The sequence below is a fragment of the Rhinoraja longicauda genome, chromosome 7 (assembly GCF_053455715.1).
Source record: "Rhinoraja longicauda isolate Sanriku21f chromosome 7, sRhiLon1.1, whole genome shotgun sequence".
Taxonomy (NCBI): Eukaryota; Metazoa; Chordata; class Chondrichthyes; order Rajiformes; family Arhynchobatidae; genus Rhinoraja; species Rhinoraja longicauda.
In genome coordinates this window covers 54,120,233-54,137,792 of record NC_135959.1, presented here as the reverse complement: position 1 = coordinate 54,137,792, position 17,560 = coordinate 54,120,233, and the positions used below count along the sequence as shown (strand labels likewise).

At 39.6% G+C, this 17,560-nt stretch overlaps 1 protein-coding gene across 2 annotated transcripts in view; it reads right to left on the bottom strand.

Annotated features, from left to right (window-relative positions):
• Positions 1–4,109: 4,109 nt before the first annotated feature.
• chst10 (carbohydrate sulfotransferase 10) overlaps positions 4,110–17,560 on the bottom strand; it is a 36,506-nt gene continuing 23,055 nt past the window's right edge. The window contains exons 3-6 of one of the 2 annotated variants that reach the window (XM_078402607.1): positions 16,632–16,737; positions 14,495–14,729; positions 8,256–8,361; positions 4,110–6,986 (exon numbers count right to left, since the gene is read on the bottom strand). In XM_078402607.1, the coding sequence (XP_078258733.1) occupies positions 6,449–6,986; positions 8,256–8,361; positions 14,495–14,729; positions 16,632–16,661 (909 nt within the window). In that variant the 5' untranslated portion in view covers positions 16,662–16,737 and the 3' untranslated portion in view covers positions 4,110–6,448. The remainder of the gene's footprint in view (positions 6,987–8,255; positions 8,362–14,494; positions 14,730–16,631; positions 16,738–17,560) is intronic. The other variant, XM_078402605.1, reaches the window with a different exon arrangement.

The window sequence follows — 17,560 nt, the reverse complement described above, 5'->3', positions numbered from 1 at the left end:
GTTGATAAAAGTTGGCAAAAAAGAACCCTGAAATCATCTGACTGATAAAAGTAGTTCACCAAATTGCATTGATAGGAAGAGAAGTAGGCTATTCAGCTACTGGAACCCATCCTGCTATTCTTCGTTACTGTCGAAGTGGACATTCCGTCTATCAGGTCCACGTTGGATCCCAGCAGAACAATCCAATTTGTCCCATTTCCCCACCGCCCAGCACCTTCTTCTCTCTTGCATGCTCATCAACTCCCTTTAATTCCTTTGGCACCTATCTACTTAAGAAAGGTTTTAAAGTGAAGATCATGTCAGACCAACATTTCCCTTTTAAAGACTAAATTTGTTTGAAGAGGGCTTGACAGGTAGGAGTCTGAAAATTGTTACAGAACATATCAATGGAGAACAGGCTTTGGTGTAGTACAGCAAAACTGACAAAACGGATGGGTAGACTTGCTTGGATCATTTTGTTTAATGAGAAATTAAGTAGATAACGAAACAAGAAAACAAGAAGAATGGTGACCTTGTTGCTAACTGTCCTCATACAATTGATGACTGGAGGGGTTTATGTAAATTAGTGATTGGTGCATCTTCCCTACTGCAAAAATTAACCATAAAAGCAAACAGCAGAGTAAAACAGGAAGGGAAGGGGATATCAAATAATTTAACTTTTTCAATTTATATCCCATGCAAAGGTAGACACAAAATGCTGGAGTAACTCAGTGGATCAGGCAGCATCTCTGGAGAGAAGGAATAGGTGACATTTCGGGTCGAGACCCTTCTTCAGTCTGAAGAAGGGTCTCAACCCGAAACGTCACCCATTCCTTCTCTCCAGAGATGCTGCCTGACCCGCTGAGTTACTCCAGCATTTTGTGTATACCTTTGATTTAAACCAGTATCTGCAGTTTTCTTTCCTACTATATCCCTTTGGCTTTGTTTTGCCTTGGCTTAACATTTTGAGCAGCTTGAGAAGACCAAGAATTAAATCACAAGCGAGAGATGCTAAGTGTGAGCCATCTCATGTTATCTGTTATTTGTCAACTTTCTGGTGTTATTATAATATTTACAGTAGTCAACTGTATGGTTATTATCATATTTACAGTTACCACCACTACTCTAGGAAATAATAAATCATGCTTTTCTGCAGCCGGCATAAAGCGCAATCCTTGGTAGTCTGGTGGGAGTCCAAATTTTACAGCAATTTCAAGGATGCAATTCGGAAGCTCGAGTGTATCATTTTGGAAAGCCCACAGATTTACTGAATTAATTCCCTCAAAAAGCAAGTACTTAGATTACAAGTTACAGGCAGAGTAAATTAGGTAAAAGTGGAAATAAATAGTCCCAGCCACTGCTAGGATAACCATTGCAATGAGATGCTTCCTGAGAAGGGAGAAGTGACATTTTTATTTGTTTTAATGATTCTGAGAGGGAATAGCTGGGTCCCTGAGCAGAAAAAGAGATGCACATTAATAAACATATTTCCAGATGTAAAAGTAAAAGTGGTGTAGTGGTATTGAAATAGATGACTGACATGAACAGGCTCCAAACTTACAAATGACACAAAACTGAGCAATGATGAGGGTGCCTTATATCCCTTACCCTAAAGCTATGTTCTCCAGACTTATCTACCTCAGATATCTACCAAAGCCTGCTTCATGTCTGGATTGTTGTCCACCAGAATTAGTGCCTTTAAAATAGACTCACAGCTTTGCCACCAGACATCACCAGGACTGGTTTGATGTGTATAAACTGGAGATCCAGGAGCTAATTAACTATATGTAAGGGATTCTAGGATTGCGCTTTATGTCAGCCTCTTCCAACCAATTCAAGTCAACATCGATAAAAACAATACCGTTCATTACTTAGAATGAACATTTGTGTTCACGACATTTTGATCATGGAACATAATCTCAAAGTAAGCCATGTTGCCAATGTAACTCCAAAAATAATTCTCATCCATATAAGGATCATAACGTGCAGTTCTTAAAAATGGATTTCCTTTCTCCAAATCATAATTTTCTGCTTTGTATCCTGTTTAATTTTCAATTGTAGTTTATTTTTAAGATGTGGAAACTGCAAGAAGAATGGAACAAAATGGGCAAGGGCAACAAAAATATGAGACAACCAAAACAGCTTTTATAGAAGGCGTGAAATAGATGAAAGTGTATATTTTTAAGGTAAATGGGAAAAAAAGCTATTAACAAATAAAAATGACCTTAAAAGAAAGACAACAAAAAGACGTGGAAATAAAATAACAGAATTAAATGAAAATGCAAGAAGTCTTGACCACACATTATAAGAAAATAACTGCAGATGCTGGTACAAATCGAAGGTATTTATTCACAAAATGCTAGAGTAACTCAGCAGGTCAGGCAGCATCTCGGGAGAGAAGGAATGGGCGACGTTTCGGGTCGAGACCCTTCTTCAGACTGATGTCAAGGGGGCGGGACAAAGGAAGGATATAGGTGGAGATAGGAAGATAGAGGGAGATCTGGGAAGGGGGAGGGAAAGAGAGGGACAGAGGAAGTATCTAAAGTTGGCGAAGTCGATGTTCATACCACTAGGCTGCAAGCTGCCCAGGCGAAATATGAGGTGCTGTTCCTCCAATTTCCGGTGGGCCTCACTATGGCACTGGAGGAGGCCCATGACAGAAAGGTCAGACTGGGAGTGGGAGGGGGAGTTGAAGTGCTCGGCCACCGGGAGATCAGTTTGTTTAACGCGGACCGAGCGCAGGTGTTGAGCGAAGCGATCGCTGAGCCTGCGTTTGGTTTCGCCGAAGTAAATAAGTTGACATCTGGAGCAGCGGATGCAATAGATGAGGTTGGAGGAGGTGCAGGTGAACCTCTGCCTTACCTGGAAAGACTGTTTAGGTCCTTGGATGGAGTTGAGGGGGAGGTAAAGGGACAGGTGTTGCATCTCGTGCAGTTGCAGGGGAAAGTGCCCGGGGATGGGGTGGTTTGGGTAGGAAGGGACGAGTGGACCAGGGATTTACGGAAGGAACGGTCTCTGCGGAACACAGAAAGGGGAGGGGAGGGGAAGATATGGCCAGTGGTGGACCCCGTTGAAGGTGACGGAAATGTTGCCGGATGATTTGTTGGATACGCTGGCTGATGACCACACATTGCTTTTGAACATGGGAAATTCTGTATTTTTGAAAAGCTCATCTACTTAAAATGAAGTAGAAGAAATTCTTAAAGGATATTTAAATAAAAATGAAGATTATTAAATCTTAGATTTTAAAGTAAATCATGCTTTTGCATCATTTGAATATTATAATTCAGGTTTGTTAATTTATTCTCAACATTTTGGAAATATGAAAATCTTTATTCATGACGTAACAGTCTACAAAACCATAAGGACAGCAGTATAACTCACAGACCAAGTTTCAGTAGGCATTTATTAACAGTTCTGAATCTCAAAATTGAGAATTACAATCAAACCAAAGAAGTTAGTGCAAATACTAATGGAATGAATAATTAGCATCAATGTATGCCATAGAGGTGTCCCAAAATGCTGAATCCAGAACATGTACAACAAGAAAACGACTAGCTTAAGGATGAAACTAACAAATCATTTGTAAAGAAAGCAAAATTCAAATGGGAAATATACTCCTTTGACCTGGTATACTCTTAAAATAAATGTGTATGTGAATACCCAAAAGTAACAGGTTCTTTTCTCTATGGTGTTAGGCCTTTAATTGGAAATTCCATTTATACTGTAATAAGATTTTAGTCCTAAGCTTCAAAGCAGTTTAAGTACCTTATATTCTCACATTTTCAATATTTGCAGTTATTGAACAAATTACATTTCATAAATCTTGTCTAATACTTGTTTCCTACTTTAAATTAATTGAAGATTAAGCACCAAATCACTTATGGGAATCACTAACTGGATCAGGTTTAAAGTTTATGAAGGTTTGTCAGTGATCTCCCTATTCATTAAAGACATGGTTAACTTGAAAGTTTTATATCAAACTTGACTGAAAGGAGAGAAATAATTATTCCACAGGTAGAAGTGAGTTTACAACCACCAAAAGCAACTACTATGAACAGTCAATAATGAAAGGTAAATCAATTTTATATAATAAAAGGTAAATCTATTTTATATAAAATTGATTTACCTTTAATTATTGACTGTTCATAGTGGTTGCTTTTGGTGGTTGCCAACTCACTCCTACCTGTGGAATAATTATTTCTCTCCTAGATACAGTGGGTATGCAAATGTCTTACTGAATGTTTCAAGCATATTTCATCTTTAAAATGTAACCTCAATATTAGACTTTTAGACTAGATAATTAACTTAGCAACCCTGGCAGTAATCATTTGATACATTAAAATTCTGAAAATACTATCATAGAAAGCAACATTATTTCCGTGTGAAAGTTTCTTTTAACCTGTTGCATTAAAGAAATGCTGGAAGACTGATATTTAATGTAGAAAATATATTGTTAAGCACCATGTAACTATATACTAATAATCACTTTGCTTCTGTCAATGTAGAAATGATATATCATGAAGTTTAGATAGAGTTCTTAAGGATAGCGGAGTGAGGGGGTATGGGGAGAAGGCAGGAACGGGGTACTGATTGAGAGTGATCAGCCATGATCGCATTGAATGGCGGTGCTGGCTCGAAGGGCTGAATGGCCTACTCCTGCACCTATTGTCTATTGTAAAATTGCCGTCTCTGAGCATTCCTGGTGTATTCCTCTGCCCACCATTCGTCACACTCTTTTCAGGTGAGTTTGAAAGCTTTTTAAGGTTAGTTCAATAAAGCTTCACTTTATAACAATAATTATGTATTTATTTTGTACTTCTATCACACATAAAATGTTCTAAACTGCTCCAATTGAAACAACCTTATTTGAATTCAGTCATTGAAGATATTGGTCAAAGATGTGGGTTTTGGGAATAACTATCAGGCAAGAGAGGATGTTTTATAAATATGAATACAGACCTTATTGTCTAGTTGGATGAAGCCAATGCATTCAATGGTGGAGCAAAAGGCACAAAGTATTTTCAGGAGGCTGAAGTGAAAAAATAGTTTCCAAAACAAATTGAATTGGGAAAATAGGGAAGGCGAGATGAAAAATGTTAAACTTGTGGGAAAGGTGATGACTGAATAGGTTTTGATATGGGGCAGGAAGTTGGAAGTAAAGCTTTAAAATGAGCTGAAGTTTTAGAAAGTGTAAGATAGCAGAAGTGTAAGATGAGACCAGCCAGAATCACCAAAGCAAATACTTCAGAATGCCTGTTGAAGTTTTGGCTGCTGAAACACTGAAGCCTGGGCAAAGAGAAGCAAAACTAAATAACTGGAAGTTAGCAATTTTTGTCACAAAAAGTTTAGTACACTCATGTATCATTACACGTTATTTTACAGATACAAAAATAATGCATTTTCTGAAGGAAAATGCTAATGCCCTGACATCTGAGGGGTTAAAACAAAGTATGTAATTTGTGAAATAGTTTTTAATGCAATTATGGACTATTACTTAAATGATTCTTTAATATTATCAATTATCATACTTAAAAATCAGAAACATGGTACACAGAAATTCAAGTAGCTTCTAAATAGGTTTATAAAATAAAAGTATATTCTATGAAATTAATGTTTTTAATTATATGGTTTGTATATCGTTTTTATCAGCGATAAAGGCTTCAAACCAATGGTTGTTTAGTGGCTTAGCCAGTTAGCTCCTTGATACTCCAGCATATTGTTTGATTATTTCAGACCTGTTTATTGCGTGTTTGGGGAGTTTCATCAATTTCCACCACCACAAATGCTGGATATTCATTGGTTTAAAAAAAGAAATAATTTCCATTGGGCAATAATGTTTTCTCACTGACTCCTTTATTACATTCCTATAATTGGTGTGCGGGGTAGTTAAAGGTGGAAATAATTTAAATTAAGTTTACAGAATGTACCAATTAATAAAACTGATATACATCTGATATTCTGACGTTTGCAAATAAATGTGGCAGCTTTAAATGCACACATCCTATTTTATCTTTTGTATTAAAAGACTTTCTAAGCAGCAATGTTTACACTTAACTTTAACTAAATTAAATGATAAAACATTTTTTCAATATCTGTGACTGAACATGTGACAAAGCCAATGCATCATTGGGGTCAATAAACAAATATCTTACAACTGATGTTTTGTTCAGAAATTCAATTGACTTTTGCTGTTCTTCTCTATGGAAATATTTTCATTACATTTTGACAACATATAATGTTGCTTTGTTGGGCTCCATGCATCAAACTACTGCTTATCTACTTCTAAAGATCACATTATGCCTGCAAACATGCATGGATTAAATTGTTACGAGGCTTTGGGTTTACTTCATTCAGTGGTTTCATGGACGTCTGCTGGTGATAGCATTAAACTGTGTAACCAAAAAGCCCCAAAAGAAATATAAATATGCATTGTACTACTACATAACAGACACAATACTTAGGAATATCAATTTAACAAAAAATCAGGTTCGGCATAATCAAATAGATTAAAATCTCCTTGGAAACGAGCAGCAAGGCGTTTTATATCTCGTTTGCTGATTCCTGCAAAATACTGCTCAATCTTAGTTCTGTTGTACGCTGTAATGCCAGGTGGGATTTGGGGATAGGACACCAAATTATTTATTCCTGCTCTCTTTATTATGTATGGAGCATCTTTTTCCAGTGTTTCATGATGTCCTATGACATCATACTTGATTTCACAAGGTGCACAAAGCTCAACATAAGTAGCCCAATGAATAATAGATTCTCCTATTTTAACATCAAGCCACTTGTGGTTAGGATCACCTAAATAGCGAATAAAATCATCAAATTGGAGTCCTTTAGTCTCTGTTCGATTCCTCCTATACTTTTGAATAATTGCTGGAGCAATTTTATATTTATACCATGGTTCAAATCGAGGATTCTTTAGAAACTTGTCTTTGAATGCAGAAATCAGCCTTTCGAATGGATCCCTAACGATGAGGAATTTGAAGTATGCATTCAATCTGAAAGAAAACAACAAAAGTAGAATTATAATTCCTCCAGTGTGCCACTAAAACACATTTTTTTTTAATCCAAGGAAAGTATGGACATTATAGCTGTGATCCAGTAGACTTGTTAATACTATCTATATACTAATACTCTCGTTTGTTCCCTTGTTCCTGAACTACAGCCAAAACGGTACACAATAGCGCGACAATTTCAGGCCCACCTTACTCACCGTCATTCCGTGGTCCTATGGAAGTTTCATTAAAATCGGTTATATTTTCAAAGTTATTCACATTTTAAAGTAAAAAAAACCACGCATGCGTAGTTGGGGCGCCATTGATCTGGTACTTACGTACGATGGCTGCCGCATCCGCAGAACAAACGCGTCCGCGCCTGCTCAGTTGGGGCCCATTGAGCAGGGCTCAGCCGCCTGTCTCTTGGGGTCGGGTTTGCCGGCTCCGGAGCAGCGGGAGAGCCAGGCCTAGTGCCAGGGGAAGCAGCCGGAGCCTGGGCCTGGATGTGACCGGGTAACCGCGAGCCTGAGGTGGGCCAAGGGGAGAGGTGGTAGCAGAGCAGTAGCGTCGGTGAGGCCGGGGCGTTGGTGGAGGCTGAGGCCTGGCGCTGGACCTGCCCTCAGCTCACCCGTCCCGTCCCCTCTCCCCGGCTGGCTCAGCGCCTTCCCCACGCCGCCCAGAGTCCAACGGTTCAGCAACAGTAGGAGAGCCGCCACCGTCTACCACTGAATACCCCCACACTGGGACGGGACAGGACTCTCTCTCTCCTCCTCCCCCCCCCCCCCCCCCCCCCCACTCCACCGATGGCGGCCGCCCGGGCCGGGAGGCGGGTTGCTACGGCAACCGCGGAATGCTCCCAGGAGGGAGGGGGGGGGGGGAAGGGGGGAGGGAGGGAGGGGGAGAGGGGGGGGAAGGGGAGGAGGAGAGGGAGGGAGGGTGGTAGGAGGTTGGAGGGGGTGTAGGAGGGGAGGGAGGGTGGGGAGGGGGTGGAGGAGGGGAGGGAGGGTGGGGAGGGGGTGGAGGAGGGGAGGGAGGGTGGGGAGGGGGTGAAGGGGGAAGGGGGAGGAGAGGGTGCTGCTCTAATGCAGGAGAGGCTACCCTAGGGGGGAGAGGGTATGGGGGGAGGACAGGGTGCTGCACCAATGCAGGAGTGGTTTGGGCCCAACGGGTCCACTTGGTCTAGTGTTCAATAAAAATCCAAATGGATAATCTGAATGGGTTACATTTTGCACAGTAGCACTCAAAATAGGTTTTAAATAGGTTTTCTCTAACCTTTTTTTTACATCTGGTGCACTGTATGATGATAAGCGATATAAGCCATTCTTCTCATGATTATGGACCAAAGCCTCCGGAATGTCTTCAATGGATTTAAATTCACCTGTATTGAGGAAAATGTTAAATTCAATTCTTCCAAACTTTAGTGATCTTAAATCTAAACTCTAAGTGTGTATGCAAATATTGTTATTACTCTGAGTACAGAATATTACATAGCATAGCATATACAGCAAAAAAAAAGATTTGGCCCAATACACTTTCCCCTTAAATGTGTCCCTGATGTTTTCCGGAATGACCTTTTCAGAGTAATGATTCAAAAGTAGACATGGCCACAGTTATGCACAAATCAATCTGGAATTTTACTTAAGGCAAGCCAAAGAAGGCAAACAGCGAACAAGATAATCAGGCTTTAGTGACAGGCGGGGTGGAGATCTGCCAGAGCTAACGAAGAGCATGGAGGAATCAGTTCTAAAGGTAGGGGAATTTTCAGTTTGAAGCTGTGGCAATTATTCAGAATATGCAAGAGTAGTGGGGAATGATGATACTGAGAAAGGCAATCACAGATGGGTGGAGGCAAATTTTCTAAAATATGACAATGGTACATCAAGAACAGATTATTTCCCCCTCTGGGCACAACACCTGTGCTTTAATCTTGTGTGTCCAGAAAGAGTAACATATATCTGTGAAATTATTCGTTTTTGATGGGTATAATAAGAGGCCTCAATCTACTTTAAAATCGCAACAAAGACTCACGTCCATTGCAAAAAAGAACTTGGCCTTTTTTAAACCAAAGTCTATGACAAGTTGGATTTGAGAATACAGAATTGTTGACAAGTAAATCTGTCCATGTTAGCATTTAAAAAATTGTTTTAAAAGAAAACAAAATCCAAAAACTACAAAATGTCCAGTTTTTTGTAAGTACTGACTGAGTTAATGAAAAGTTATTTCCATAATTAATAAAAAGGGAACAAAACAACATTATATCAGATTGACTTGCTTTTTTGGAATTTATTTTGCTTAAAATTATATCAATCAACTTGTTTCCCTTAATTAGTCCAGTGGAGAGACCAGTTAACTGTATGCAAAAGTTGATAACGTTAAATACATATGCTCACAGCTGAAAGTAGCTTTGAGACTGAAGGTAAGATATTTTCTTTGTATTTTGTATGACAAAACTCGAAATACATTTAAGATCCTATCCCAAAAGGCGAGTGTCTTCAAAAGGTGTTTCAAACAGGATGGATATAAACTCAACCTTCTCAAATATAAAACTATGCTAGTAATCTACATAATGTACATTAATCTCAGCATTTTTCATGTTAACCACAAAATTAATATTTGAAACAAATAGATTCTATTGCCTCGCATTTACTGCTGGTTTCAGAATTACTTATGGGGAAGTGCATCACATTAATTGTCCTTAATATTTTTTGCTTTACATTTCTCAGATTTCAAATAAGTGATGCACATTTAGTTCAATTTAAAATGGAATTAATAGGACCTAAAAATATAGAATGTAAAAACATGAATATTTTTTGCTGTTGTCAATCTTTTCTATTCCTCCCTGAAGGCATTGGTATTTACTGTGTCCCAGTTCTTTTGATGTCATCAGATCTTTGGTACCTCATCCAAATAATCAGACTTCATTTTTGAGTGAGCCAAAAATGAAATACATTTGTTATGATTTTTAAAACCCTAACCAGCATTTTGCATTAATTTGGTAATGTAAGTAATGAAATTCCTTTATTCAAAGGAATTCACTACCCTTGTGGATACCTGGTCAATATATTGACAACTGAGACATATTTTTGGACACCAGCAGGAAAGAGGAGAGCAGAGGATGAATTATGATCATTATTATGGACTTTATTTCATTACATTTTATATTTTAATTATGGTCCTTGATTATGCAAGGCCAGCAGTATAATCAAGGTGGATTCGCACCCTGGCACTCTCTGTTCTCCCCTCTCCCATCAGGCAAAAGGTAGAGAAGTGTTTAAATGCACACCTCCAGATTCAGGTGTTCCTTCCCAGCTGTTATCAGGCAACTGAATCATCGTACCACAACCAGATACAGGGAATAATGTTTAGTACAAGTTAAAGCCAGCAAATTCCAATCAAGGATAGTCCGAGTGTCACCAAAACCCTCTAGGCACAGTAAATGGCTTGACTGTATCTATACACAATAAATGGCTTGACTGTAATCATGTATTGTCTTTCTACTGACTGGATAGCATGAAATAAAAGCTTTTCACTGTACCTCGGTACATGTGACAATAGACTAAATTGCAATTAAATGGTGATGTAGGTTCGATGGACAGGAACACCCAACTCAATTGCTGCCAGTAAGCTTATGTATAATATTGTAGAAAATGGTAAAGACCAGTTCTACCATGCTCAAAGATTTCATGCAGAGTATTCGGCTTAGCTTGGATTAAATGGTGGCTTCACAATTAGAGAAGAACACTGCAAAGAAGTCTCTCCAGCAGCTGTGACAGATTTGCAAACAGCTACCAGCTTGAATTTGAGGGCTAATGATGACGCCACATGAGATCCTTGTTCCCTGTGGCTATCAAACTGCACAACTCCTCCCCCTTCTGTCGTGGGGTAGACTGATACCCCTACCCCCTCCCCCAAAATCTTTGCAAACCCTCAATCCTTTCCTGGGATAAATGAGGTTCTATCTTACCGTATGACAGGCACACTTGTTTCATCCTTTCTGTCACAATACACCACTCTTACCTATTGGCATAATAGCGAGCTGCAGTGTCAAGGCAGGTGGAGCTTAATTCAGACAAGTGTGAGGTGGTGCAGTTTGGGAGATCAAATACATGACTTTGTCAACTTTTATACTCAATGCCCAGACTGTTGAAGATATCTTCTTGCCATCTATCCACTTGTGTTGGCACCTTAAGGGAGCTGTGGGCATGAACCCCAAGGTCACTCTGAACATCAATGCTCCTAAGGGTCCTGCCGTTTACTGTGTATGCTTCTTGCATTCTGTCTCCCAAAATGCAACACCTCATACATGTCTGGATTAAATTCCATTTGCCATTTCTCTAGTCAAAGTTCTAACTGATCTTTATCCTGCTCTATCCTTCTTCGATAATCTTCCTCACTGTCCACAATTCCACCAGGTCTTTTGTCATCTGCAAACTGACTAATTACAATTAAAACACAAAGTACTTGTGCTATAACTCCAGGACAAGCACTCAACTAAGAAACCCATAGAGCCAAAGAGTGATACAGTGTGGAAACAAAGTCCCAGCCTCACTAGTCCCACTTGCCTGCGCTTGGTCCATAACCTTCCAAACCTGTCCTATCCATGTACCTGTCTAACTATTTCTTAAACGATGGGATAGTCCCAGCCTCAACTACCTCCTCTGGCAGCTTGTTTCGTACACCCACCACCCTTTGTTTGAAAAAGTTACCCCTCGGATTCCTATTAAATCTTTTCCCCTTCACCTTGAACCTATGTCCTCTGGTCTTCGATTCCCCTACTCTGGGCAAAAGACTCTGTGCATCTACCCGATCTATTCCTGTCAAGATTTTCTATACCTCTATAAAATCTCCCCTCATCCTGCTGCACTCCATGGAATAGAGACCCAGCCTACTCAACCTCTCCCAAATGCTCACCCCCTCTAGACCTGGCAACATCCTCATAAATCTTTACTGAACCCTTTCAAGCTTGACAATATCTTTCCTATAACATGGTGCCCAGAACTGAACACAATATTCTAAACACAGTCTCACCAACGTCTTATACAACTGCAACATGAGCTCCCAACTTCTATACTTAATACTCTGACTGATGAAGCCCAAAGTGCTAAAAGCCTTTTTGACCACCTTATCTACCTGCGACTCGATCTTCAAGGAACCATGCACCTGTACTCCTAGATCCCTCTGCTCTACAACACTACCCAGAGGCCTACCATCTACTGTGTAGGTCCTGCCCTTGTTCGACATCTCAAAATGCAACATCTCACACTTTTCAGTATTAAATTCCATCAACCATTCCTCCGCCCACTTGGCCAATCGATCCAGATCCTGCTGCAATCTTTCACAACTATCTTCACTGCAAAACCACTTACTTTTGTATCATCAGGAAACTTGCTAATCTTGCCTTGTATGTTCTTATCCAAATCATTGATGTAGATGACAAACAGTAACAGGCCCAGCACCGAACCCTGAAGCACACCACTAGTCACAGGCCTCCGGTCCGAGAAGCAACCATCCACCATCACCCTCTGCTTCCTTTCATGGAGCCAATTCGCTATCTGTTCAGCTATCTCTCCTTGGATCCCATGTGATCTAACCTTCCAGAGCAGCCTACCATGCGGAACTTTGTCGAATGCCTTACTGAAGTCCATGTACACAACATCTACAGCTCTGCCCTCATCAACCTTTTTGGACACGTCTTCAAAAAAATCAATTAGATTTGTGAGACACGACCTTCCATGTACAAAACCATGCTGACTATCCCTAACCAGACCTTGCCCATCCAAATGCCTATATAACCTATCCCTCAGAATACTCTCCAGTAACTTACCAACTACAGATGTTAAGCTCACCGGCCTATAGTTCCCAGCATTTTCCCTGCAGCCCTTCTTGAAAAGAGGCACATTTGCCACCCTCCAGTCTTCCGGCACCTCTCCTGTATTTAGGACGACTCGTAAATTTCAACCAGGGCTCCCGCAATTTCCTCTTTAGTTTCCCGCAATGTCCTCGGATATATCTGATCAGGCCCTGGAGATTTGTCTACCTTCAAACACAACAGTATCTTCAGCACTTCTTCGACTGTAACCCTGACTGCTCTCAAGACACTTCCAGTGACTGCTCCAATTTCTTCCATCCTAATATCTTTCTCCTCGGTAAATACAGAGGAGAAATACTCATTTAGGACCTTGCCCATGTCCTGTGGCTCCACACAGAGGTGACCACTTTGATTCCTGAGAAGTCCCACTCTCTCTTTGGTTACACTTTCCCTCCCCCTATATATTTATAAAATCTTTTGGGATTGTCCTTAATGCTATACGCCAGAGCTATCTCCTGGCTACTTTTTGCCCTTCTGATTTCCTTTTTTAGTTTATTCCTTCGTTCCTGAAACTCCTCCAGGGAAGCCAAAGTATTATCTAACATTAATCTATCTCCTACTAATTTAACCACCTACATTTTCATCCCAATCATTTATAAATGTCACAAACAACAGAGATCTTGTAGAAAATCACTTGTCAGAGACCCCCAGTCAGAAAACATTCATCCACCATTACCCTTTTCCTGTTAAAAAAACAATTTTGCATCCAACTTACTCTTTCATATGCATACGGTGTGAGTGATTCTTCTGGACCAGTCTACCATGAAGGACCTTGTCAAATGTTGACACCATCTACCCTGGCCAAGATAGCAGTTGCCTTCATAGACAATTAGAGTTGTGGCTGTAGCAGTGCTATTATTCAGCGACAGCCTCATTTGAGAAACAAAGGCATCTCAAACATTGCTCCGCCGAGAGGTTATGCAAGAGGTGGTCTCCGAAGTATGACCTTCTATGTGCTGTCCTCCTCCTACTGTTCTCAAGCCACAATGTCAGTCTCACCAGACCACACGACTGCTGTCAATCTTAAAAAGACTGCCAACAGCATATTAAAAGCACAGTTCTGACTGGTTAAGGTTTCCTTTAGAAATACCACACTTTAAAAAAATTGCTCCAATGTTAATCAGCAATCTCACATTGGAAAACCAGCAATTATCTTGCAAGTAACACTGAAAGTTTGTATTTGTCAGTTAACACCACTGGGTAGGTTTATCACATGTGAAGCTACCAACTGGATCAGCCCTATATCGGAAATAAGTCTTGCACTATAACAAGTCAATATTTTCATTTGCAGTTTTAATATTTTTGACATGGTGTGGTTCATCACTCAATTGTGGATGCCAGGGTACCTGAGCAATTGGGGCATCCCATTTAATTTCTAGGCTATAGTGTTGAAATGATATGAACAATTGAGCTGTGCCACATCATTACTTTTAGAATAAAGTCACTGTTTTTAACCTGTTAAGTCATCAGCCAAAAACTTGAATGTCTATAATTAAAAAATTGGATTGGCCTTTTAACAGTAAGAATGAAATATTCTTTGAGGTGTTACAAACTTACAAAGGTGCTCCGGAAAATTATTGTTAACAAAACACTTGGATATATATGAATATATATTAGATATGTCACAAAACTCCATAATTACCATTTAAAACAATGAGAACTTTCTTCCACTGTGTATTACCAACTTTTGGGGTTTGACAGAATAGGATTTTGTATTTATCGCACACAAATATACGGTCCAAGACAAACTTTGTTAGAGAAGTATGTGTTAGATTCCTTAAAGAAGTATTTTTGCACCCGTTCTCAAGAAGACTCCGGCGTTCATTGTGTACTGCATCCCAGTGTGAATCCACTTCATTCAATGGACTTTCAGTAGGCTGAAAGGAAAAACAGAAATACTGTTTTGATAATGTTCACCAGCAATTCTTCATCCAATGATTTCACAAATGTACTTTTTGTGAAGTGAGGGGCATAGAGCACATGGTGTTCTCCATTGAATGAGGGGAAAATAAACCAAAGTCAGCCTGCACAACCACTGTATTGATCTTAATGGCTTGCAAAAGAGGATAAGGTCAGGTAAAAGAAGATTTTTAAGATGCAGAAGAAAGGAGAAACAGGGAAGTGTACTCATCAGAAAGCAGCATGGCGTTTCACTTGAGCTGGGGCGTAATGGGAGAAAGGGGAGCAGGGAATGATTTATGGTTGAATAAAGAGTTGGGTCTAGTGCCGAGCTGCATATTTCCAGAAGAAAATAGCAACATTAAAACAATATTGACAGGGAAGGAAAATATTACTTTCGTGACAATGTATACAACAATTATGCTACCTTAAAAGTCGTTCTTGTAATAGTGCAATAGTTAGTTCCTATAAAAGTCAAGTTAATTTTGTGTAACACCCTTTCTGTCACTGAGAAACAGCCGAAATACTACAAAATAGCACCAGAAGCAGCAGTAAACATCACAAAAACTATGATACACAGTCGCACAAACAAACGTATAATTCACTAAATATAAATATTGGGACGATGCCCAACAACTTGGCATATATTTTGAGACTGACGAAAACAATGAAATTAATCTTGCCAGAGCTACATATGGCCTGTAATTGGACTCCACGAGCTTTATGGCAGGGCCCAATCTTACTGGATCCCTCAGCATCTGTGGTGGATCAGAAACTCCATTGATTTCAGGTCTGCAAATTAGGAGACAAAGGGGAAGCTATTTTTTTGAATATTTCACTATAGTTTAATGCTTTGAATTATCTCCAAGTGTTTTAATTAGCTTACTCGTTTATCGTTCACTTGCATGTTAATAAATTTTAATATTTTTAAAATGGAGACATTTAAAATCTCTTGAAATACATGAAGCACTGAGAGAAGACAAAACAACAGCTTCAGTGTCTGTCAAAGTCTCCTGAGGAATATTTGGGGGCAGGGCCTCGGGGCCTCGCCATCTAAGGCCCACCTGTCAACTCCACAAGGACCTGCAAGAGCTCTTTACCACATCCTATCGGATAGGTGCTGGTAAGTGAAGATCATGAAATTATGGGACATGTTCAGCAAGATTTGGACCAATGGCTTTTGCTCAAAGGTTTGTTGAAAACCTGCTTTAATTCACTGTCCAGCCTGCATTTCAAATCATTCCCAAAAATTGAAATACTTCAAGAGCAGAATCAGAAACTTCCGATGGCAACAAGATTAAAGAACATAAACTTTATTTTAATAAATGCTGGGAAATGTAAACATTCGCCATTCATACAATTTGAAATTTATATAATTTCATAAGAATGCTATTAAGACAGAGTCCAATGGGATAACTCCACTATCAGCCAAGCCAGTTGACCATAATGCTTCAATTTACACATATAATTTAGTTAGAGGGTGGTGAATCTGTGGAATCCTTTGCCACAGAAGGCTGTGGAGGCCATCAGTGGATATTTTTAAGGCAAAGATAGATAGAATCTTGATTAGTACGGGTGTCAGAGGTTATGGGGAGAAGGCAGGAGAATAGGGTTAGAAGGGAGAGACAGATCAGCCATGATTGAATGGCAGAGTAGACTTGATGGGGTGATAAGCCTAATTCTACTCCTATCACTCATGATAATTGGAGAACATAGCCCCTACTCCATATATTTTTGATGAAATTACCCTGCTTATGTTGGGTGAAAGTCCCATAGATTCTTGCATAAGTTGTTTCTTCATCACCTTAAAAAGAATAATTTCTGAGTAAACAATGGTTAATGCAGCTTTTCAGCTCCAAAGACCCAAATTCAATCCTGACCTTAGGTGCATCTGTGTAGAGCTTGTACATTCACCCTTTGACTGCAGGGGTTTCCTCCAGGTTTCTACGCCCCCAAAAATGCACTGGTTGGTAGGTTAGTTGACTACTGTAAAATTGCTCCCACAAGAAAGCAGGAGAATCAGTGGGGATGAGAAATTGATAGAAATACCCGAGAAAGAAAGAAATTAGTGTTAGGATTTGTATCCTACAATTTGTCTTTTACATTCTTATTTTTACCATTCTTACACTCTTATACTCAAGTATGATTGTGCCTAGATAGTAAGATTTCTACTGAACTGTATGCAAAAAAGGAATTTCACTTTGCCTAGGTACATGTGACAATAAAGTACCATTGAACCATTGAGATGGCACAGATGCAGTGGCCCAAAGGGCTTACACTTGTGTCTAATGACTATGACTTTAAAGCTATATTGTTAGCTGGGCAATTGACTGCTCGCTGTGAATACAATATACACCCCATCCCACATCCAATTTATTTGCAGATATGGAATTGACAATAGGCACTTAATTAGTAAAAAAAATTGACCATGTTCTAAATAGAAGCCAAAATTGGCTGCTGCTCAGACACAGAATGGCAGATGTTGAAAAGCCAAGAATAGATTTTGATTAGAAAGATTTGGATAGGTGAGGTTCTTAGACTGGTGAACTGCAGGGTCACATTTATTTCAACAAAATATTGGCCAAGACTGCAAACTAGTTTCAGGTCAAAAATTAAAGGAGGTTATTTGGCAAATTTCAGATCCAAATAGAAATACACAAAGGGTGCAGCTCTTAATTTCCTGACATTACAAAATATTTAACAGTTGTTGCTGCTACTGGAACAGTTCGCAGGCCAGACAAGATAAATGGGAATAATAGCAACACTCTTTTTCTCATTCATGTCACTGATAATGCCAGTGTTTATCTTT